General features: G+C 56.4%; 1 protein-coding gene and 1 long non-coding RNA gene across 11 annotated transcripts in view; one reads left to right on the top strand and one right to left on the bottom strand.

Annotated features, from left to right (window-relative positions):
* RAPGEF1 (Rap guanine nucleotide exchange factor 1) overlaps positions 1-24,135 on the bottom strand; it is a 140,696-nt gene that overhangs the window by 4,772 nt on the left and 111,789 nt on the right. For 7 of the 10 annotated variants that reach the window (XM_057547863.1, XM_057547861.1, XM_057547859.1 and 4 more), the window contains 11 exons: positions 19,504-19,776; positions 16,820-16,908; positions 11,211-11,319; positions 9,574-9,649; positions 6,628-6,712; positions 4,610-4,702; positions 3,527-3,712; positions 2,673-2,757; positions 2,440-2,534; positions 924-1,002; positions 732-833 (listed from right to left, as the gene is read on the bottom strand). In XM_057547863.1, the coding sequence (XP_057403846.1) occupies positions 732-833; positions 924-1,002; positions 2,440-2,534; positions 2,673-2,757; positions 3,527-3,712; positions 4,610-4,702; positions 6,628-6,712; positions 9,574-9,649; positions 11,211-11,319; positions 16,820-16,908; positions 19,504-19,776 (1,272 nt within the window). The remainder of the gene's footprint in view (positions 1-731; positions 834-923; positions 1,003-2,439; positions 2,535-2,672; positions 2,758-3,526; positions 3,713-4,609; positions 4,703-6,627; positions 6,713-9,573; positions 9,650-11,210; positions 11,320-16,819; positions 16,909-19,503; positions 19,777-24,135) is intronic. The other 3 variants (XM_057547867.1, XM_057547866.1, XM_057547865.1) reach the window with 1 other exon arrangement.
* On the top strand, positions 4,648-5,224 carry LOC103016581 (uncharacterized). The gene is made up of 3 exons (XR_452186.2): positions 4,648-4,737; positions 4,925-5,031; positions 5,142-5,224. It is a non-coding gene; the product is annotated as an uncharacterized LOC103016581 (long non-coding RNA).

Raw genomic sequence — 24,135 nt, forward strand, 5'->3', positions numbered from 1 at the left:
GCTGGTGTGAATGTCCCATTTCTCCATACACCACTGTCTCATAACTAACTGTCCCTTTATGTTGCCCCATGAGACGACCCCCAGGTAGCCCAGGCGACACTCAGCCCTGTGGGCTTTGTCTCTTTTCCAAGAACAGCACCCACACAAAGATAAAGGTCCAATTCCTTGCCAGGTCCCCCAAGACCCCTGTGATGCAGAGCCATTCTCCCCAGTGATGTGGCCACGCTGGCCTCTGTCCCCTCTGATGGGAACTCCCCTCCCTTCCCAGGAAGCTCCTATTCGGGTCATGGTGTGGTCGACACCTCCTTAGGGGGCCTCCCTGACCCCCAGGCTGGCCCAGACTCCTCGTTCACATGCTTGCTCAGCACCCCATCCCCATCCTTCTCCCTGTAGTACCTGCCCTGAAGAGCTCCACCTAATAACGGGTCTAGCCTGTTCAGAGTACATCCCAATGCCTAGTGCGGCCCGTACCCAAAGGAGCCCCTCTAGAAGCCTGGGTCGAGGGCAGGAAGCAGAAGGTGAAGCTGGGACCCAGGCACGGTTCTGCGGTACAGGCAGCAGGACGTGACGTGGTGTGACAACCCCGGCACTCGCTAACACCAAGCCCCGCAGGGCCCAGTGACTGGAGATTAGAGACAGGAAACTAGGGCAGAGCGGGGCAGAACACGTCCCACCACAGCCGGGCCTCGCGTCCCACAACTGCCCTCCCGGCTGCCCTCCTAGCTGCCCACCTCTGAGGTCTGCTTCTGCCACTCCAGCCTGCGGATGGGGGCCGAGTCCAGCGCTGAGAGGATGGCCAGGTAGGAGTTGAAGTTGTTCAGCTTCCTTAAGTGCTGCAGAGAGAGGGTGGGGGCAGGGATGGGCGGGTGGGTGGGCAGGCAGGGGCTCCTGTGGCAGGCTCTGGGGAGGGTGCCCACAGTTACCTTCATGATCTTGATGAACTTCAAGAGCAGCCGTTCCCTGTCTTGGGCCTTTTCCTGTAACATGATGATTGACCGGACCCTGCACGGACCAAGGGGAGAAAGAGACAGTTGAGCTGACCCGTCTGTCTTCAGGCCTCTGGCTGGCCCTGGTGGCAATGGGACGGGGACACCTGCACCAGGTGGCCAGAAGCCCGTGCCTACGGAGTGCCCCGGGCTCATGAGGCACCAGGTGTACCCCTGTCTCTGCTCTGAAGGAGCTCGTGGCATCCCAGGGGTAGGTAAGAGGCCACAGAGAGATCCAGTGGCTGGGACCTCTGACTGTGCAGATGGACGCGCTCCCGGCGAGCGCTGACCCTGAGCACCACGGCGGCTGGAAACGCTCAGTGAGCGGCCTCACGATTAGCTCAGAGACGAGTGGGCGTGTGGGCTAAGAGGCCACCTTGCTGGCCACGAGGGAGGGCACCTCTCAGAAACTTAGCAGCAACCAAAGCCAAAGGCCAGCCTTGCACGAGGACCTCACGGTGGCCTCGACCCCCTGTGCTTTCACAGGGGCCACCGCCCATCACCCAGAGGACGTGCCCCTCTTCTGACCCATTAAAGGGCACCGGCACCGAGTCCACCTTGAGCACCGGGGCTCTGAAGGGGCTCCACCCGCATCCCCTCCTAGGCAGGCCCCAGGGGGGTGTCTGGAGCCCCCGGGCCCAGCAAGGGGCGGGGCTGGAGGCCGTGCTCAGGGCTGCACGGCTTGTCTGCCCTGGAAACCACCTCGTCCTCTGCCGGGCTGCTATGCTGAGCACGTGTTGCTGACGAGTGAAGCGCTCCCTGTGGTGCAGAGAGAAGCAGCGCAAGGGGGAGAGGACCCAATTCTCCTCCAAAGAGCAGTCCTTAGAGCACTTAAAAAACAGACGTTTCCCTGGTGGTGGGGATGGATCGTGTGTGTCCGGGGGTCAGTATGAGACTGCTTGGCCGCCACACCCAACCATCCTCTACTGAGGCCGAGAGGCCGTGGACACCCTTGAGTTGCATCTTTCAGCGTCAACAGTTCTGCTGTATGTTACAACATAAATGCACTTTTGGGCTTCACTTTGCTTTAAGAATTGAAGGCTAAATAAAAGTGTTAATACAGCCACTCCTTTGCTCTACTTCTCTTTCAGGCAGAGTCAGTGTGAGGCTCAGTCCTGAGGCCACCTGGCAGTGGGGAGGCTGGCAACGGCCAGTGCAGGATGGCAAGTTTAACACCTGCTCCTCTGCCGCCAGCGATGGCAGACAGACATTACTAATAAATCCCGGCTGAGTCCTCCTCAACCCGCCCCCCAGGTGGCCCCTTCCAACGTGCAAGGACGCCCTGTCCTGTCCCTGCCCTTGTCCTGTCTCTGGTTCACAACGAATGCCCACAGGGCCCCAGACAGAGCTGGGAGGAATGAAAGGGCACCTCTTTCTCCTTGCCGTGGGCGCTCTCTGCGAAGGACACACAGGCCCCCATCCAGAAGTGCTTTGCACTGAGGCCCCTTCTTACCAGTAGGACATGTTGTTGAAGTGCTCCGTGAACTGGGTCAAGTTGGGGCTCTTCTCCTCGTTCTGCTCTTTTGCCCAAAGCAAAACCTCAGGAATCTGAAAAAGCAGGTAGACCGGATAGAGCCTGGGCCCTCTGGCTCTGCTGTGACGCGGTGGCTTCTCTCACTCGGCGACAAGCAGCAGCACTCACCGGGGCCGGGCACAGCCCTCCCCCAGCCCCACACGTGCCCATACCTCTATCTTATAAAAGAGCTCGGCATCTAGCAGTGTCAGCTGCTCGGCTATCTCATGGCTGTGAAAGTCATGCAAGGTCCCGGGCCTGGAAGACAGAGGCACAAGATGAGTGGTCAGTGGACGGGACGGCGGCGGCTGGGTGGGGGCCGCACTTCAGGCCTCAGAGCTGAGGGAACACGACTTGCTTCACAGCAGCACGGAGGCCACGCAGCGGGGCGGGTCAGGGCCAGCCTGCACTCGTCTCCCTGGGACCCCGGGGCCTGCCTTCCTCCCTGCCTCCGCCCGGCAGGCTCGGTGGCTCCACTCGCGCGCCCAGCTGCCTGAGGACGCTCAGCCCGACCCCACTTCAGGGCCCAGTGGGAACAAAGACGGTGCCACGTGATGGAGCCGAGACACCAACACAGAGGCGATAAATCAACAAGCCTCCGCGGCCTCGGGAGAGGGCCCGTGGAACCTACACACAGGTGCTCGCAACGGGCAGGGTGGCACAGGGGGCGGCTAGAATTAAGTTGCCACGTTAGCGCCGGGAAGAGAATGAACTGCTGACCACAGCCTGAAAGGCATTCCTGTCCCCTGTCCTGGTAAGCCCCTACACGCCCTGCTGCCCCACTTCCTACTAAAGCGGTGATCAGTCATACAACGTAACCCTGGAGAAGAGGCCCAGCCCCGGGGGAACCCCTGGGCTGTCCCTGAGGCACCTCGCCACAGGGCCCGGGCAGGACCGGGAGGTGAGGCGGTGAGGCCGGGGGCGGGGAGGGGGGCACTGAAGGAAACGGAATGGAGCCACGGCTGCCGGTACGGCCCTCGGCAGAGGCAGGGCCCGGAGGAGCCCGGGACGACGGCGGGCGGCGCACCTGGCTGCCACGCCCCTGGCCGCCAGGGGCTGGTCGGAGTCGGCACACCTGAGCAGCCTCCTCTGCTCTGCCTTGTCCAGGATGTTCTTCCGGAGCACACGGGCCAGACTGAGCTCCCCGCTGCACACCAGGCGGAAGACCAGCTCCATCAGCAGCTTCAAGATCTCCTCCGTCAACTCCACTAGGCTGAAGGGCCAAGGGCCATGTGGTGAGGGGCAGGGACGCAAGCATAAGAAGAGGGCTGCTGCCACCGGGTCCAGAACCCCCTCAAGACACCTGAGACACCCACCAGCAGAGCTGGGAAACCTCTCGTGGGTAGAGAGCCAGAGAAGGTCTTGGGATGGCTGTCTGCATCCTACAGAGTGCCAGGAGTGGTCCCACTGGTAACAAATAACTGCCATTCTCTCAGCAGATGGTCGCTGGCACTGGATAAGCACCAGGGACCATGCTGCGGCCTGGGCTATGGAGACAAATCCTGCCCCAGGGGAGCTCCTGATCCCACGGGGGTGATGAATCACGACGAGGTCTGGGCTCCACAGACCAGACAGCCCTAGGACGCCCCTGCACAGTATTCTATAAACACGCACTATTTCACAGCCCCACCCCGTAATCACTAAGGCCACCCCCCAGCAGAAGGTAAACACCTTGAGGGCGGGGCCTGGGTGGCTTCCTTACCAAGGGCTCTCTAGACCTAGGAAAGGGACCTTGTGCATTGTGTTTGTTAAATGACTGGAAATGGCAAGTGCCACTCAGTCAGGGGACCGTGGAAAGATGAGGAGGGCAGCCAAGGTCTAAGCCACATGCCAGAGGGATGGCCCCCACAAGGAAATCAGGGCTGGGCCGGGCCAGGGCAGGTCTGAGGGGACAAGCCATTCTCCCCAGGGGTCATGTTAAAGCAGGCAGGAGTGAGCCCTGTCCAGGGCCTTGGGCAGGGCTCTGTGGACACAGGGCCCAGGAGATGCAAGTGAAATGTGACAGGAGGCCCAGATCTCTGCAGGGAAGCCTGTGCCCCGGCGGGGACCCCGAGATGCCCACGGCCTGCTGGGTACCCCCGGCCACCATCCCCCGGGCAGAAGGACTCACCAGAGCTCGTCCACCACCCGTACCAGCACGAAGAATGTGTTCTTGCTGACGCGCTTCTTGAATGTGTCAGCAAAAGGAGAGAACTTCTCGTACGTGGGCGCAGGTTAAAGAAACAACCGTCCTCACAGGTAGGGACGGGGAAGTGAGTGGGAGGGCTGCCCTCCTCCAGCCCCCCTTCCCTGAGCGAACCCTGGGAACAAGGGCATGGGGAGGGCAGAGGACCTGTGCGGGGTGGCGGAGCTGCAAAGTGAGGTTCAGCCCAGACCTCTCTGACCCCAAGGACTGTTCTCAACCACCATCCTCTCCTGCCTGCAGAACCGTCTCCCTGCGCTCCCAGGCTTGCCTCTCTGTTGGGATCAACCCAAGCTTCCTGTGACCGCTGAAACGCTGAAGGCTGCATCGCTGAGCTCAGGCAGAGAAAGGTGGTCAGAAAGCACTTGCCCTAAAATCCCCGGGTCCTTGGGGAAGGCGCACAGCCCCCCACAGGGGTCTCCCTCTGCTCTCGTCACGAGTTCCCATCACCCTTCCACAGCTTCAGAGGCTGCCTGCACATCTACCCTTCAAACACCTGGCTACTTCCTCCCTGAGGCCGTGGGTTCCACCTTGAGGGTCACGACTTCTCGCTGCCCTCGTGTTCACCAAGCCTCCAGACGCTTCTACGGCTCCATACCGCCTGCTCTCAGGAAGAAGCCGTGCACCAGGGATGGCGCCGAGGGCCGGCAGCACACAGGACCCACTGGCCAGCTGCGCCCAGGATCTCAACGCTGCAACACGTCCGTTAACATGCCTGAAGCGCCAAGCAGGGCAGATGCTGAGGTGCCGAGTCAGAGAGGCCTGGGGGGCACTCTCCCTCCACGCTGCCAGACGGGTCACATAACCTCTCTGAACTTCAGTTTCCTTAATTACACAGCAGGAAATAATATCATGGTGCCGCATAACAAATGGTAGTGACGTGTGTATAAAATGGTATAGCAGAGCGAGATCACCCATGCAATCGCTCAGCATCATAACCGACACCAGGACGTTGTCAGCAAGTGTGAGTTACTATCATTCGCTCACCCAGGCCGCTGAGCCACTGAAGGCGTGAGGCGGGAGGGAACGAAGTCTCTGCACATGGGGGCCGTCCAGTTCTGAGGGACCAGGGCCCCGAGGGGGGGGGCCAGGGGATAGAGGAGGGCAGGAGGCAGAGGAGGCTCGGGCACACGGGAGGGGGTGGGAGAGCTGGGAGGACTCAGGACTTCTGCCCCAAGGGACAGCGGCTGTCCAGCAGATGGCAGTCACGGGCTGTGACGCAGGAGGACGCTGAGAGCAGGGACCCTGGGCTGGAACACCAGCTCCTCAGCCTTGGCAGGATGGGCAGGTTTGGACCCGAGAAAGACGCAATGGAAGTGTGTCCGTCCAGGCCTCGGGATCTTCCTTGGCCACTGCTGTGGGGAGTCGTATCTGAAAGGGTGAGCCCGTGGGGTAGATGTGGTCGAGGGGCAGGAGGCGACTGTGCTCTGGACGTGGAGTTCCGTCCACTGCTGGGTCTGCCATCTGGGGGAGTGGCCGTGCCTGCCCCTGAGGTTGTTCTCTGGAGTCCTGATTCCCTCAAACCCTGCGCACTTCGTACCCATCACCCCTAATGCCCTGGGGCTCAGCTCCGCAAAGCTGCAGGTGCCAGTGCCCTGGGTCTCCGCAGAGGCCCACACACTCCCCCCCTCTCAGTGTGGGCCAGTTCTTTCTAGTTCTTTCCCAGAATCACCCAGTGATCACAACTGCCATACGGCAGCACCCTGTGTCCCAGGCACTTCCTATAACGTCACTCAGCCCTTTTACAGACGAGGAACGAGGCTCAGAGAAGCCTTGCCTGAGGTCCCAAAGCTGGGCCACGGCGGAGCTGGGCTGAGCACCTCCATCACTCCTGCCCGCAGCTCCCTGCGCGAGGGCTGTGTGGGCACGAAGGCCCCTCTCCCGGCTCCAGGAGGCTCTGTGCAGTGAGAGGTGTGGCGCCCGGGCTGAGGCACAGGCAAGGATATCTGTACTGCAGCTTCTTGATGAGCTCCTCAGGGGTGATGAAGGTCCTGTAGGTGGTCAAGAAGGCCTCACAGTACAACACCAGATCTGGAGGGAAGAGCAGTTGATTAGTGAGGCCTGCCACTGGCGCAGGGCACAGACAGGCAGCACACCTGCTGCAAGTACATGCCACCTCTGATTACACACGGAGAGCTTCTTGTTTGCCGGAAGACGATGATTCACAGAGTCTTAATCATCATGGGCAGAGAGAATACAATTCAAACTCATCAGCAGGACTCTGAAGCTAAATCATAGGTAACACTTTAGGTGGCAGGGCCCAGGAACAAAAGTCTTGGGAATTTCCACGTAGTGAGAGACCTAAGAAAAGGCCGAAGGGGCTCAGCCTGGCGTGCTGCTGGACACTCAGGAGTGCAGGCTCTGGTGTCAGGGGAGGGCAGGGCCCACTGGGAGGAGCCCAGCCTGGAAGTCACGTGGGATTAGGGCTGGCAGCTCCCACCCAACGCCTCTCCTTCCCTTTGGAGGGGCTGGTTCTAGCCAGGGATTCCCAAGCTTTCCACATTCACAACAGACCCGTTTATTTATGGCTGTGACACACCCTCCCCACCATGCAGTCTCCGACACTAAGGAAAAAAGAGAGGGCATGTTTTAAACGCAGGTCCCTCCTGGAGACAAATGACCTGGTCAGGCTTGTGAACTTCAGAGTTATTCTGTGCTGGAGCTGAGGTTCGAGTCCTGATTCGGCTCCAAAGTCTGTGGTCCTCACCGTGAAGCTGAGCACATGCACACACATTATTTAAATGTTCTTTTCTGGACACAGACCACTTTCCCCCGTCTTCTCTCATTCCTCCCACAACTCATCGGGTGGAGGAACGTCAAGGACCCCGCTTCTCCGGCTGGGCAGCCCAGCCCTGCAGAGCCCTGGCTCCTGTCCCCGCCCCTGCTGCTCACCCCCTGGACAACGAGAGGAAAAGAAACGCTGGAGCCTGCAGCTGCGGCGTGCTCGGGTGACCCGGCTGGCGGAGCGGTGCCGTGAGGGAAGCTCACGGACTGGAGTTGCAGCAGGGGGCCAGCAGTGCTGGGCTCAGGCTCCTTCCTGGACCCCAAGCCCACCTAGCTCACTGTCAAATTTGGGCTTCTGTTCAAAGAGGGCAAGGAAGCAGAGATGGGTCCAGGGGAGGGCAAGGCCCACTGGAAGAAGGGGTCCAAGGCTGCACCCCCTGAGCCACGGGGTCTCCCAGCCACTGGTGTGGTCTCTGGTCTGCAGGAAGCCACCGCCCAAGGAGCTTGCTGTGTGGCCCAGGGCCTCTACCTCAACCGCCCATCCCAGGGACAAATGATTGGAGCCTCAAAATCTTTCCATTGATAAAACCGAGCGGAAGCCCCGGCGGGCAGCAGAGCCTCCGCTCCCAGGCACGGTGGGCACCGACTGGAAGGTCCTTGGGTTGCCCTGCCTGCAGGGCTGCCTCTGGCCTTGGCCGCAGCCGGCTGCACCTGGCAGATCAGCAGTTTACTGCTCAGGGCTGAGGACTGGGGCCAGCTCCCGCTTCAGCCTTTCACTACTGGACAAAAATGAGAGCTGTTTCGCATGCCAGGCTGAGGATGGAGCTCTGACCTGTCCGGCATGGAGGGTTTACTGAAGGCAGAGCAGGGGCTGTTCCTGGGGGACGTAAACAGATACTCCCTGAGCACTTCCTATGCGCCAACTCACTCAGTCTTCACACCCACTGGGCACTTTGAACCTCTTCACAAAGCTGAGTCAGCTGAGGCCGAGAAGGGACGTGCCCAGCAGTGGCCCAGCCTGAGAACGCACGGCCAGGATTCAAACTCAGAGTCTCCAGGACCGCACTCTTCCCGGGTCAGAAGAAACCCGGAGGGCAAAAGCGTGGCTGTGGTGAGTTTGTGGGAGCCATTTCTTCTCTCTATTTTTCAAATTTTCAGCAATGCAAACAATTATTTTTGTACTACTTTCATAATTTAAAAATTCCCAGAATCATCTGTGTAACATACTTTGGGAAATCTGCTGTAAAAACATAGGGACCAGGTTGTTTATAGAAATGAAATTGGTGGGTTAGGGTTTCATGACTGGGGTGTTTTAATTCCTACACACCTTACTTTAACATTGCTGTTCCATCATCTTTTTAATAATTTAAAAAACGTAAAAAGGAAGTGTGTGTGCGGGGAGAGGCCGGGCCCAGCTGTGGGGTGTGTGCACTGCAGGCCCCTCCCGCCTGACCAAGGTCACGGGCACCGGCCTTACAGCCCCTCCTTTTCCTCCTCCTTCCAGAACACAACTGGAAAGACAGCTCCTCTGCCAGCAGAGTCCACGCAACAGAAAACAGGCCCTGCTTTTCCAGCCCTCTCGAAGGATCAGGACGTGAAGGGGTGTCTCTGCGCTGAGAGTGGGGAACCCCGTCCTGTGCAGGGAACGCTGCTGGAAGACGGGATGCTCCTGACAGAACCTCTGCCCCAGGAAGCTCCCAGAGGGGAATAAAGGAAACCCAATCCAGCGGTCTGGAATAATATAATGGGCAAAATATCAGGAAGAGCGTAAAAAGCTACCCGCACATCAATGTAATCTTAGCACTATCGTTGGACGTGTCGCTACTCAAGGTACTGTCTGTGGAGCACCTACCAGGTGCCGGGCTCTGCACCTGAAACCTGCCCCCTTGATGATCCTGGGGTCCTCACTACCCTGCACCACCAGAGAACACACTCTGAGGGGGTTGGGAAGCAGAGGGTCTGGCTCTGAATGCGGGTCACCTGTCCTCCATGTGGGCACTCCTTACGGTGACCCAGCAGCACCAGGACTGCTGTTCTGATCCGCTCAGGGCTGGAGGAGAGGAGAGGGCAGGGCAGGGCAGTGGAGCCGAGCAATGTCTCGGTTCAGCGGGACCAGCCCCCTCCAGGGAGCTCTGGCACAGAGGCCGCCGCGGCCGGCGCTGCCGTACCTTTCCTGTCCGTCTCAGTAGCGTGGACCAGTAGGATGTCACCAGATCCTCCCCGGACGTCTGGTCCGTCGTCGCCCTGCAAAACCACAGCAAAGGAGGGCGTGAAGCAGAATGCAGCCGTGAGAAAGTCCATTTAGGGAGCCACAAGCAGGGACGAGATGACAAAGACGCGGTGTTGCAGAGACGCCAGGTCCTCCCTGCCCTGCCCTCCCTCACTCCGGGAGCAGCGTGGCCGGGCCGCAGAGGCCAGGCGCCCGTCCAGCCCGCCCACCGCATGGCACAGCGCTGAGGACACCACTGGCTCAGGGGGGCGTGGCTCCAGTCAGTCTTTCCCTGGTCACCAGCCCACGGCTCAGGGCGGAAGAGCGGACGGAGGGAGCCGACGGGGAGGCAGGCAGGACCGGCACCGGCCCTTCCCAGGATGATGGTGGAGGCGGCAGACCACTTCCAGGTACGTGCATGTTCCCAAAACTGCAGCAAGCTGCCCTAAATCTAAACCTGCTTCCTCAGGTGGAGGGAATCATTTGTCACATCACACGTTCTTCCAGGGAGCCCTTCTTAGAGGAGTGAAAAGTGTCACAAAGATGCTCAATTACATCCGATGTTGCTTGCACTGACCGTGGCCTGCCAGTTAAGGGAAAAGTCTTATTTTCACATGAGCAAACTGAGGCTTTAACCCGTAAACCTGGCCTGCAGCCACCAGCCCCATACGCTGTAATTCCGAAGGAGACCACGCCCCGCGAGCTTCCTCGTGTCTCTAGCTCTTGGAGATGCACCTGCTTCTCCAAAGCTTCAAGGTTTTTACGTTGGAAGTGTCTTGGATTTCCAGCTAAGACAGGGCAGCTCCGCCCAGGACCTGATTTTTCAGAAGAAATTTCTGGCCAGAGTCACGAAACATCATTCTCTCTGCAGAGGAGCCAGCCCTACCTTCCTGCTTCCTCTCTGCTGCAGCCTAGCCACGTGTGTGTGTAGAACACGGACGCCTCCTCGGCAGGGGTCAAGGCTACCACCGGGAGCCATTCGTCTGTGTCCCCAGAATCGCTCGGCAGCAGGGAGACGGGAGGCCCTCTCAGGTTAGCTCCTCTTACTGTGCCGGGTTTGGGCACCGTGTTTACCCATGAGGCTCTCCTGACAAGACATGGGACGGAGGCAGCCTCGGCGGCCAGGCCTGAAATTTCTTAATTAGCTGTGCTTCCCACGCTGACACTACACTGGGGTCATTCTGTCATTAACGACATAAAAATATCTTGCACTAGCGAGGGCTTACCACACACGGGCTCCGTGCTGAGCACCCTCGTGGATTTCCTTCTCACAACACCCTCCAGAGTCCTGTCATTTGGGGCTTAGAGAGGACATGTCACTTGCCCAAGATCACTCTCCAGAAGTGTCAGAGAAGGGGACAGCACACTTCCTCCTGGAAGTCACCCATGTGCCCAGGGTCTTAGAGCACCCACGGTGGCCCAGGCATGGGGCCAGGACGAACGGGATGCCAGAGCCCGCCGCCCAGGAGGGCCACCAGGGGGGGTCAGCACTCGGCTTGGGCCTTTCTGTTTGGGACACCACCAGGTCCCCTTCTCAAAGCCCCCCACCCTCCTTCTGGGCCAGACCCTGCACATGAAGGCCTGTGAGGAGCCCACCTCTTGCTTGAGCGTCAGCCTCGCCATGATCTCACTGTGGTCAATGAGGGACAGCTCGTCTACCTCCTCCTCCGACCGAGCCTCTGGAGCCTCTGGTGACTTCAGGGCCCTGGAGAGAGAAACGGTTTGCGTTGTGTCAACAGGCCCTGAGCTCCACGGCTCCCGGGGGCCAAGGGAGCGTGGCCCCGTGCGCGGGGTCTGTGTGGCGCAGCCGCTCCCCTGAACGAGTCCTCCCCGGACTGCGGCCCCAGCGAGAAGCCCAGACCCGCTTCCCACCCCTCCACAGGGGGCCCAGGGGGTGGACAAGAGGCCGGGACGCAGACTGGGTTTCTAGCTCTGCTCCTGCTAAGCTGTGTGACCTGGGGACAGTCCCTGCTCTCTCCGGACACTCCAGCAGTAAGTGGAAGGGATTAAGCACGCAGAGCAAGAAGGTTCCACTGAGCAATTTGAAAAAGTAATGGTCTCAGTCGCCTGTGTCAAGGCCCACAGACCGCACGGACTGTCAGTACTCAAGGAGAGAATGGCAAAGGGCCAGCGGGACAGGGGAACGAGCCAGCATGATCTCAATGCCACCCCCAGGTCTTTCCCCAGGGCCGCCTCTCTAGTGGACTGAAGAGGAGCACGAAGCAGGCCCTTGTCTGCGGGTGCCGCTGGACAGCAGCATAAGCAGGGGTCCAGCCTGAGCCAAGGGCAGGGAAGGCGTGAAGATGGGACAGGCAAGCTGGGAATGAAGCGTTGAGTAGGAGTTTGGGTGAAGGGGGAGGAGGAGAGAACCTCCAACACACGAAGCACATGGGGAGCCTGCAGAGGGGGGACAGCAGGCAGATGGATGTGGGGCCTGCGGGCACCACGCTTTCCCCCAGCATTTTCTCCCATATTCCCATCATTCTCATGATCAATCCTGTGAGTCACTGACTGGCCTTGTGGTCGCAAGCTTCATTTTTAACCCTAAGCATCTGAGACATTAAAACCTGGGCCTTTTGGGAATTCCCTGGCAGTCCAGGGAATGAGACTGTGATTAGACTCCGTGCTTTCACTGCTGAGGGCCTGGGTTCAATCCCTGGTTGGCGAACTAAGCTCCCACAAGCCACACGGTACAGGCGAAAAAACCCAAATCAAAACAAAACAAACAAACAAAACCCCCGGGCCTTCAGTAAGACAACACGGATGGGCCAGAGCAAAACCACGCGCAGTCCCGGGACGAACCCTCACTGCACGTCAGCGTCCGGTCTGTGGCCTGGCCTTCGTGGAAAGAGGACAACACCCCAGTGGCCGCCTCTAGCCAGTCAGCGTGCGCACCCTTCTGCTGCTGGCGCGGGGCCGCCTGAACGCTGAAAGATGGCGCCCCTGGGTCCAGCGGAGCCAGAGCCCATGAGCTGCTGTTGTCTGGCACAGACGCCTCTGCCACTGCGTGTTAGACTAGACGACCCATCACCCCTTAACACTTGGGGAGACCTGAGCCTGGGCCACTGAATCAGACTCCGTGTGGACGGTACTGAGGGGCGGCCAGAGTAGGCTGGGCAGGCAGCCCTTGTCAACAGGCCCCTAGAGAATGCTTTCTATTTTTTTTCCTGTCTCTTGCTATTTTTACCACATCTTTAACCATTTATGTTTAGGCCTGACAATAGCAAGTGGGTATTGCTTAGCTCTGTACCCAGGACTCCAGAAGTAGCCGAACCTTAGCCTAAAGAGGGAGGAAAAGCTTGAATTTGTGGAGCATTTCACAAAGAAGGGGAAGTCAACATAAAGTCGCAGGTGGCAGGGCTGATTCACAGGTCCTGCACATTATCCTTTCTACGTGTGGACTGGAGAAATCTACTACATATTTCCAAACCTGGGCAGGTTTGACTCATGCTAATGTTGAAAATGTTATCAAAGATTAAAGAGACATATGACTAAATGCAGAGATGACTCCTGATTGACCCTGGTTCCAAAAAATAAGCCTTATAAGACATATTAGGGAGAACTAGGGAAATGGAAGATCATTTGCATATCAGATAATGTGAAGAATTTATTAGTCTTCTTAGGTGCGATAATCATATTGTAATCAGGTAGGCATCTAAAATTTTTTAGGAGGCATGCTGAAATATTTAGGGGCTGAGTGTCATGTCTGTGACTTACTTTCAAATACACACTACATACAATTTACACACTATCTCTAGAAACTCACAATAAAAAGTTTGGTGGGGGGGAATCTTTTACACTTCTTTATTACATTTGAACTTGGAAGAGGCAGAAGGAAGGTTGGCCTAGGATTTGAGAAAGAAAACACTGTTGTGGGTAATTTGTAAGGTGAAGAGTATGCGTGGAGATGCTCCAGAAGCAGCGGCAGCCTGTGTGCCAGCAGGAAGGCTTCTGAGGGGTGCAGTTACCAGTGATTTTTCTTATTTTCTTGTACGTTTCTATACTTTCCATGTTCTCTACCCTGAGCACGCATAATTTTGAGAATCAGAATAAAGGGAAGAGTGTACACACATATCTCAGAGATACTGTGGACTCGGTTCCCAGCCACTGCAATAAAGCAAATATCACAATAAAGTGATTCACATGAATTTTTTTCGTTTCCCAGTGCATATAAAAGGCATATTTATACTATACTGTAGTCTGTTAAGTGTGCAATAGCATTATGTCTAAAAAAACTGTAGGGACATCCCTGGTGGCGCAGTGGATAAGAATCCGCCTGCCAATGCAGGGGACACGGGTTCGAGCCCTGGTCCAGGAAGATCCCACATGCCGCGGAGCAACTAAGCCCGTGCGCCACAACTACTGAGCCTGCGCTCTACAGCCCGCGAGATACAACTTCTGAGCCTGACCTCTAGAGCCTGCAAGCCACACCTACTGAAGCCCGCGTGCCTAGAGCCCGTGCTCCGCAACAAGAGAAGCCACCGCAATGAGAAGCCCGCGCACCGCAACCAAGAGTAGCCCCCTCTCGCCGCAACTAGTGAAAGCCTGCACGCAGCAATGGAGACCCAACGCAGCCAAAAAAAATAAAAATTAAATCTTAAAAATCAATCAATCAATAAAAATTTAAAAAGTGTACATACACCTTAATTAAACAATGCTTTATTGCTAAAAAAATGCTAACCCCCATCTGAGCCACTGGTGAGCTGTAATCTTTCTGGGGGTGGAGGGCCTGCCTCGATGCTGGCGGCTGCTGACTGATCAGGCTGGGGCTGCAGCGATTTCTTAAGACAAGACCGCAGTGGAGTCTGCCGCACCAACTGGCTCTCCTCTCACAAACACTTTTCTCTGGAGCAGGCGATGCTGTTTGCTAGCATTTTACTCACAGTGGAAATTCTTCCAAAATTGGAGTCAGTCCTCTCAAACCCTGCCGCTAATATTCTAAATCCTTTGTTGTCATTTCAATAATCTTCACCGCCTCTTCACCCAGAGTAGATTCCATCTCAAGACATCACTTCCTTTGCTCATCCATAAGAAGCAACTCCTCCTCTGTTACAGTTTTATCATGAGGTTGCAGCAATTCAGTCACATCTTCGGGCTCCACTTCTCATTCTAGTTCTCTTGCTATTTCTACCACATCTGCAGTGACTTTTTCCACTAAAGTCTTGAACCCCTCAAAGTCATCCAGGAAGGTTGGAATCAACTTCTTCCAAACTCTCGTTAACGTTGATATTTTGATCTCTTCCCATGAATCATGAATGTTCTTAATGGCATATAGAATGGTGAGTCCTTTCTGGAAGGGATTCAATTTACTTTGCCAGATCCATGAGAGGAATCACAAATTACGGTACTGATAGCCTTACAAAATGTATTTTTTAAGTAATAAGACTTGAGAGTTGGAATTCCTCCTTGATCCAGGGGCTGCAGAATGGATGTTGTGTTACCAGGCAAGGAAACAACACTGATCTCATTGTATATCATCTCCATCAGAGCTCTTGGGTCACCAGGTTCATTATCCATGAGCAGTACTATTTTTAAAAGAATCTTTTTTTCTGAGCAGTAGGTCTCAACAGTGGGCTTGAAATATTCAGTGAACCACGTAGTAAACAGATGTGCTGTCATCCAGGCCTTGTTGTTCCATTTACAGAGCACAGGCAGAGTAGATATAGCATAATTCTTATGGGCCCTTGGATTCTGGGAATGGTAAATGAGCACTGACTTCAACTTAAAGTCACCAGCTGCATTAGCCCCTAACGAGAGAGTCAGCCTGTCCTTTGAAGCCAGGCATTGACTTCTCCTCTCTGGCTATGAAAGTCCTGGATGGTGTCTTCTTCCAATAGAAGGCGGTTTCGTCTACATTGAAAATCTGTTGCGTAGTGTAGCCACCTTCATGAATGATCTTAGCTAGATCTTCTGGATAACTTGCTGCAGCTTCTCCATCAGCACTTGCTGCTTCACCTGGCACTTCGACATTACGAGACGGCTTCTTTCCTTAAACCTCTTCAGCCAACGTCTGTCAGCTTCAAAATTTTCTTCTGCAGCTTCCTCGCCTCTCTCAACCTTCACAGAATTGAAGAGGGTTAGGACCTTGCTCTGGATGAGACTTTGGCTTAAGAGAACATTGGGCTGGTCTGATCTTCTATCCAGACTACTCGAACTTTCTCCATACCAGCAATAAGGCTGTTTTGCTTTCTTATCATTTGTGCGATCACTGGAGCAGCACTTTTAATTTTCTTCAAGAACTTTTCCTTTGCATTCACAACTTGGTTAACTGTTTGGTTGGTACAAGAGGCCTAGCTTTAGGCCTATCCTGGCTTTCAACATGCCCTCCTCACTAAGCTTCATTTCCAGCTTTTGATTTAAAGTGAGAGGGCCTTCCCTGGTGGCGCAGTGGTTGAGAACCCGCTTGCCAATGCAGGGGACACGGGTTCGAGCCCTGGCCCGGGAAGATCCCACATGCCACGGAGCAACTAAGCCCGTGCGCCACAACTACTGAGCCTGTGCTCTAGAGCCCGCGTGCTGCAACTACTGAAGCCTGCGTGCCTAGAGCCCATGCTCCGCAACGAGATGCCACCGCAATGAGAAGCCCGCGCACCACAACGAAGAGTAGTCCCCGCTCGCCACAACTAGAGGAAGCCTGCGCACAGTAACGAAGACCCAACGCAGACAAAAAAAAATGTGAGAGAGATGTGTGACTCTTGCTTTCGCTTGAACACTTAGGGGCCATTGTGCGGTTATTAACTAGCCTAACTTCAATACTGTGTCTCAGGGAACAGGGAGGCCTGAGAGGGAGAGAGATGGGGGAACAGCCATTTGGTAGAGCAGTCAGAACACACACAACGTTTATCAATTGTTTGCCATCTTATATGGGCATGGTTTGTGGTGCCTCCAAACAATTACAATCATAACCTCAAAGATCACCGATCGTCATAACAAATATAATAATGAAAAAATGTGAAATCCTGGGAGAATTACCAGATACATGAAGTGAGCAAATGCTGTTGGAAAGATGACGCCTACAGACTTGCTTGACGCAGGGTTGCTACAAACCTTCACTTTGTAAAAAACACATCTGGCGCAGCGCAAGTGTAAACATAAAGCCCCAGCAGGCCTGGCGTGCTCGCCGCAGGGGCAGCTGGGGCAGCTCTCACTGGGCAGGCAGACGTGATGCTTTCAGGGCACCCGGCTCCACGTGGGTAACTTCCTACCTGTCCCCGCCGTCCCTGCTTTCCTTCCCAGGTGCACTGCCGGCCGACGAGGCATCTCTGGGATGTCCGTCCTTCGACGCTGGTGATTCCTGAAAAGAGAAGGCAGTGCTGGGTGTGTGACAGGTGCCCCCGCTGGGCTGCTCTGCTTCCCAGCATTCCTGCCTGCAGGTGGCTTTTGAGTGCAAGTTCCTAAGGAACTTGAGATGTAAACACGTCAACCGTGACCGTGGTCCATTACACAGGAAGCACGGGCCCTCTTCAGACTAGCATCTTGCCTCTGGGGAGAGTGAAAGCACCACTACTTATAACCTTTGTCAGCTGCCGACCTAGAGGAAGCCACCCCAACCACCTCCTGGAAGAAAGGACCGTCACAGGAGCTACCGCTCAGCCAAGCTCCGCCAGGCGCTGCGCATGCCTTTCCTCACCGGGCCCTGACCAACACCCTGCCTGCTGGCCGACATCACCATACCCGGTCACACGAAGAAACAGAGGCTGTGGGAAATGAAGGGCCCGGCCCAGACCCCCGAGCTGGAAGGCTGTGGCCCTGCCCGCTATGCCCTGCAGGTGTGCAGCAGGCCTCCGCCAGCTTCCCAGTCACAGCACGCCCTCAGCACCCAAGGGCCTAGCTGCTCGAGTGCACAAAGGCAACCCCTCCCTCCTCCAGCAGCCTTGCTTCTTCCTAGGAACCTGGGCCCACCCACTCAATGACGACACGGCCCCCCGGCATCCCTCGTCTGCCACCGAGGCCACAAGAGAACGGGGTGGGGTGGGGGGAGTGTGAAGATGCGGAACGTCCTCACGGAGGGCACTGCAGCACCTCACGGGGCCACAGGTGGAGGGGAGAGCTCTGCAAGGCCAGCCTGGAATGGACTCCATGTGCAGAGGCTGAACTGGATGACGGTGGGGGAGGTCACCAGAGGGGACAGGTGAGGTGGGAACACCAGGCGAGAAACAGCTTAGCTCCCAAGGACGGGGCTGAACCCACTGGAGTGAAAATTCCACAGTGTTCTACAACGTGCTAATACCTGAAGTGGGGCTTGCCTCATGTGGATATCCAGGTGCTATGGGGCCCCCTTAGGGGGCCATCCTCACGAGAGTGACCACGCTTTTAATGGACTGGGCCCTCGAGCTGACCCCTGAGGAGGACGGAGTCCTCATGGCACTCCCCTCCAGGGACTCGGCCCCCCGCTCGGGATGGTGGCGAGAATTAGTTTTGAAGGTTTTGCAGTTGCTCATGTTTTGCTGCAGCAAAACCTGGAAAGCTGACTGCTTAACAGAACTGCTGTACCTTGACTGTCTGCCGCTGGGAGGGCAGTAAAACAAGGGCAACCACGATAGCAGGGAGGCCTGGCGGACTCACCAGGTTCCTTGGAAGCAGGGACTGTAGGCGTGGAGCTTGCTGGGTGGGAGGGGGATGTCGGCTTGGAAGGCTCAGTGTGGGAGAGAGGAGTCCCTGCCTCTGGGGGAGGGACAGAAGACGGGCCCCAACACCAGAAGATGGGGTAGAAAGAAATCCCTGAGAGCAACCGGACACGTGGCCAGGGCCAAGGCCAGGCTGCTCCTGTGATCTCCAGACGGCCCACCGGCCAGGCTGGAGGAGCAGTACACCGCTGAAGCGAAAGCAAAGGAGGCTCCGCTGGAAGCCCTGTCCTCTCCCCGCGGAGCCGAGCCGGCCCCCGGCTGGGCTGCTGGTGACCGGGAGGCTCAGCCAGACAGAAGCAGGGCCCGACCCCTGCCAGGCTAGGCCGCAGGCACAAGGCAGCCAGCGGTTACTTACTCCTCGCTGCTCTGGCCAGGGGCATACAGACTGACGGATTCACCCTCACTGGCGCGTTCGCTCTGGGGGAGACAGGACGAGAGGAAACGCACATATGACGGCCCCCCGCCACGGAGCTGGCCCTGGCTGGGACGCTCCTTTCACCAGGAGGAGAGGATGGCAGCGGCGGCATGCCCTCCGTTCTCCGGGGACGCCTTCCCAGGGTCGGGGAACAAAGCTGCTTCTGCCACCTCCTGCCTCTGTCAGAGGGGACCCACGTTTCCTGCTGGAGCTTCCCCAGAGGCGTCAAGGGCCACTCAAGCTGTCCTGGGGGAGGTGTACTCCTCCCCACTCTGCCGTGCTGGGGCCACACATGGACGGAGAGAGGCAACACGTCAAGACAGCTCCAGGCCGGAGCACTGGCTGCACGTGCCTGCGCTTGCCCTGCCCCCTCCCTGTCCGTGTCCCCGCCCACGTGCACGGCAGCACTCCCTGTGCCCGGGCGAAGCGCTGCGGCCCATCTCGAAGCACAGCAAAGAGGCCCTCCACCCTCAGCACCTCGGCAACTAAACACGCAACTGCCTTCTGAGCTGTTGGAGATCTCTGCACCTTTCTCTAGAAACCACCAATCACACAGAAAACCAGTAGCATTTGCTATCTTATGCTTATGACAATCTGTTGTCTCTAAATGGTCACTAACCCATTTGTGGAAAATCAGATCCCTAGTTTGATAGGAACTTTGCAGAGAAGGTTCATTTTCTGTTCTGGAAACAGACGGGCTACGGTTTCACCTGGTGACCTGTGCACCCCTCAGTCCAGCCACGCCGCGACTGGCCCACGCCAGCAACAGACTTGACTGCTCGTGAGGGTGGAGGCTTTCTCAGAAGGCGCAGCCCCACGGGGAGGCGTGTGTGTGTTGAGTTCTCACCGAAGGCGTCTGGGGCGAGTCAGTGAAAGAGGTTTCGGAAGGAAGGCAGACAGTGTTCCCATGAAAGCTGCTCTCCTGAGAAGATGAGAGAGGCCCGTCCAGGGTGCTGGGAGGCGGACTGGCTACGGTTGGCACCGCTAAGTCAGAGCTCTGAGACTGGTGCACAGGTGGGAAATGTGGAGAGGAAGAGGAGGTAGACGGGAGGAAAGGCTGAACGGAAGCTTGGCTGTGAGGCACGAAATCCTGCGAGTAGGACCTAAACACAGATTTATACTACAGAGTCAGAGTGGAACACAGACACGAACATGAGAGGATGGGAAGAAGAAAACAGACAAAAGAAAAAGTAATTAGATTAACTCAGCTGAGCCGTGACAGGCCGTTCAGTCATTCTAACCAGGACCACCACTCAGGCCAAACCACCACCGTGCTCCTCTGGCCTGAGGTCCCCCCACCCTGGCATGGGTCCCTTGAGAAGGGCCTGAAGACCGACCAGTGCTGTCCTCAGTGTCTAAGGGGCAGTGTCTACCCTGTCCTCAGGGGCAGGACGCGGGTAGCCCCAAAGGAGAGCAAGCCGCCCCCCACTGTATGGGGGTCCCGTCCTCCTTGTCAGAAAATTAAACCCACGCAACCCCATCTATGCCTCTTGTCCTTCCAGGAACCTGGTGGCTAAATTCAGTGCGTGTAGTCAGACACCTGGTCATGTTTACTTATTTTGAGGTTTTTGGTTGAATCTCTCTGGTTTTATTCCTTGGAAGTCAAACACTGCAGCCTTTTAAATGTTGTAATCACTTCAAATCCTTTTGGAAGGGAAGGGCATAAGCCTTAAAAAATGGTTGAAAGAACTGTGCTACCAAAATGCTAAAAATTTCTGAATTCATTTCCCTTTCTGCCTAACCTGTTTTCTTTCTTTTTTTAACAAATGAAGTGCGATGCCTCTGACACCACCTGAGAACCGCCAGGCTACGCTCTTCGCTCTTCAAGATTCTCATCGTGGGAGAAAGGCCTGAGGTCAGGCGGGGGCGCGACAGCAGATGCCCACAGCTCCTAGGAGCCAGCGAGCGCACTTGGGCCTGGGCTCTGCTGCGGCAGGAGGGATGGAGGAGCTTTGGGACAAGAATCCCATAGTGTCATCATGTCCTGCAAAGGGTTTGCCAAACGGGGAGGAGCGCGAGGCAGGGCCTGAATCTGAAGTCCCTGCCAGGCTCACTTCCCACCCCAGGTGCTGGAACTTGACAGCAGCCCGCCCAGCACAAACATGCACACTGCTCACTCAAATGTCCTTTGCATTTTGGCATAGGATTTCTGAAACCCACGGACAAGGAGGAGGAGGAAGAAGAAATGAAGTTTTAAACTAACCAGAGGTCAAAGCCACTCCTACCCTTAAGCGTTTTTGCGAAGCTACATGCTTACAGGTTAACTGGACGGAGAGCTGCTGCCACTCAAGGGACAGGCACAGCCTCCCTCTGTCCCCCTGCTGCCCGCCCTGCCCTCCTAGGCTGTGCGGATCAGTCTAGAGCTCCTCCCCCCTCCTTGGTGAGGCCAAGGCCCTCTCACCCCATGAGCCCCACTGGCTGCTGGTTTAGATCAGACCCAGGATACTGCCTGGGAACCGACTCGTCTTTACACATTTTATTCTCCATCTAACTCACAAACTCAAGGTCGACCCTTGGACACAGGCAGGTGAATTAGTGGAAGTGCTGTACCGACACTGAAGGCTTAGATTCCTACTGGTTCCAATTCGTCCACATCCCTTCTTTTGAGAGAAGCTGGGGGTGGTGGACCCCTGGCTCGGCTGCTCTGCCCCCGAGGGCTGTGGGGCCTGAGCGGCCACAGTGCCCTCCCCCGGCAGGCGCCATGTTTCACCTGACCTCTCAGGGCAGCCATCCAGGCCTGGCCTTGCTGGGGATGGCAGACGGGTGACGGGTTTGGCTTTGGGGACTCTCCATTTCACCTCTGGAGGATGTTCCCCTCACAGTGAGGCTCTCTCACTGGCTGGCAAGGTGCGCAGAGAAGACCTTGAGGGAAATGCATCAGCTGAGGGATGGAGGGATGGGATGGCCCGGTCCTGGGAGGCCAGCCTGTTTTGGGCAGTGGCTGAGGCCTCACGCAGGAGCCCGGTCCCCAGGCCTGTCGGATGCTCGCTCCCAGCACGCAGGTGTTGCTATGAGATGTGCTAACAGATACCTCTCCCTTGGCCATGACTCCATCTAGTTTACGATTCATGGTCAATGCTGCTATGGTCGGGATGTCTGCGTCCCCCCAAATTCTTATGATGAAATCCTAACCCCCAGGGATGATGGGATCTGTGCCACAGAAAAGAGGCTCCAGGGGGATGCCTCACCCTTCTGCCACGTGAGGACAGCGAAAAATCTGTGACCAGGAAGAGGGCCCTCACCTAACCACGCTGGCACCCTGATCTTGGACTCCCAGCCTCCAGAACTGCGAGAAACAAACTTGTTATTATAACCATCCAGTCTCCGGTATTTTGTTACAGCAGCCTGAACGAAGTAAGGCAAATGCCAGCTCTGGAGTCCTGACACGTCCTCACTGACGCCCCCCTCTTGTCCATGCCCCATGTTGAGCACTTTTGTGGGCTCTGCAGTAACCAAGCACCCACTTACACACACACACACACACACACACACACACACACACACGCATGCGGTGCCTTTTCTGGGAGGCGGAACAATTGCCTAGAGGGCACATTCTCTAGTCACACAGACCTGGGCTTGGGTCCTGGGCTCTCTACCTGTGTGACCTTGGGCAAGTGAAGTAAGTTCTCGAGCCTCAGTCTCTTCCTCTTTAAAATGGGGATGAAAACAACAGTTCTTCTCTTACAGGGTCTCTGTGTGGATTTACTGAGACGCCCCCTAAGTCCTGCTGTGTGACAAGCAATCAACGTCAGCTAGCCTCTCCTGCCCTCCAAAATACCCTCAGGAACTCCTCTAAAAACAGCCAAGGCATTTAATTAATTAATTCAATACATATTTACTGAATGAGGGAATACTTAGGAATAGATTCTAATGTTATTAACTAAAGTGCCTAGAATATCACCTGACTCAGCAGAGCATCGACTGCGGGTGTGGACAGTACTGGACAAGCTTCCCTCGCTGTGCAGGTGCGGGTCCGAAGTGGGAGGTGGGGGAGGCCACCAAGGGTGCGGACTGCAGGGGAGGGGGCAGCCGCCAAGGAAAAGGGAAGGAAGATGCGCATCTCTTGGACAAAGCGTCCAGGCCGCCCCGCCCGCCAGCCCGCCCTCTGCAACAAGGCTGCAGCAGCTCTGGTATTCAAGCTATGCAGTCCTGCTGGGACAGGAGCCAAGCCTGAAAATCACCTTCCAGTGGGCGGGGAGATGCGGTCCCTCCGGCCGCCCTGCACACTCATTCCCATACCGGTCAACAAGCCCGGTCTCCACTGACTCCCAGAGAAATGTTTCCAGGCCCTTTAAGATCATATTTATTCACACGGGCAGGGAGAAAGCAGGGCTGGCCGCTGAGCAGAAACACCCCTTCACCACAGCCTGGAGTTTATTTTAGGATCTGGCTGGTGCCGGGATTTGCTGCTGCGCTCCGCGGCAGGAATTTTTATTTATAGCCAGAGTAAGACTGTTTGGGCTGAGGAGGAGTTTATAACACGAGGGGCTGCCTGTCTGGAGACGGCAGATTTCTGCAGAAGATCTAGGCGTGCTGGAGCAAGTTGCTGGGGAGGAGAGCAGTCAGGAGAGGGGGCACCTGGCCCCCACACCAGCCCTGATCACACAATCAAAGCGCCAGCAAGAACCATCTCATGATGATGACGACGACGACAGCTACTCTTACAGAATACTTCCTGCTGGTCAGGTGAGGTGCTAAAGGTTTTACCTGAATCACCTCGTTTACTCCGCACGAAGTGCTGTAATGATCCTTATTACAAGGATGGAGAAACGGGCTGGAAGGGGAAGCCATGTACCTAGTAACACGTGGCTCGGCTCAGCAGAGACGGTGCTGGGGCGGCCATCTCACACTCAGGGAGCGCCCTGGGCACGTGACAGGCCCTAAGCGCGTGGTCCCGCAGCTCTGCAGAATCCCGCCGGCTCACTCCACTCGGAGATCTCCTGAGGGGTGACCAGCCTGCAAAAGGCAGTGAGCCACGGCTTGATATACCAGCCGGGGACGCAGCGAAAAGATCTGCCCTCATGAGAGACACAGGAGCCAGCACCCCACTCTTTTGAAAACATACACCTGAAAGAACTGCCGAGAGAGTCTTCTGGGTATAAAGGATGAGGGAGGCTGATGTGATGTGTGGCCAGTCACATGCTAAAAGGCAAAGCCACCTGAAGCTGGCCAGGCACCGGTTTTCAGTGCCACTTCCTTTCCATCATATCCTGGCATGAAAAACGACTAGGGACAGGCCCTGTGTTGTGTTGGCAAGAAAACAGGAAAGCAGATCTTCACATGAAAAATTCTGATTCCTCAATGTGACAGACGTTCCATTTAATTCCACTGATTAGCAGAAAGCTGGGGGAGCCGGAGGGGGCAGCCAGCGAGCCAGCAGCGGAGAGCTGGGGCCACAGGCCAGAGGACCTTGACTGGTACAGCTATTCCACGGTGACCTGGGCTCCAAGCTTTGGAGAACGGTCAGCTCTACTGATCA

The sequence above is a fragment of the Balaenoptera acutorostrata genome, chromosome 6 (assembly GCF_949987535.1).
Source record: "Balaenoptera acutorostrata chromosome 6, mBalAcu1.1, whole genome shotgun sequence".
Taxonomy (NCBI): Eukaryota; Metazoa; Chordata; class Mammalia; order Artiodactyla; family Balaenopteridae; genus Balaenoptera; species Balaenoptera acutorostrata.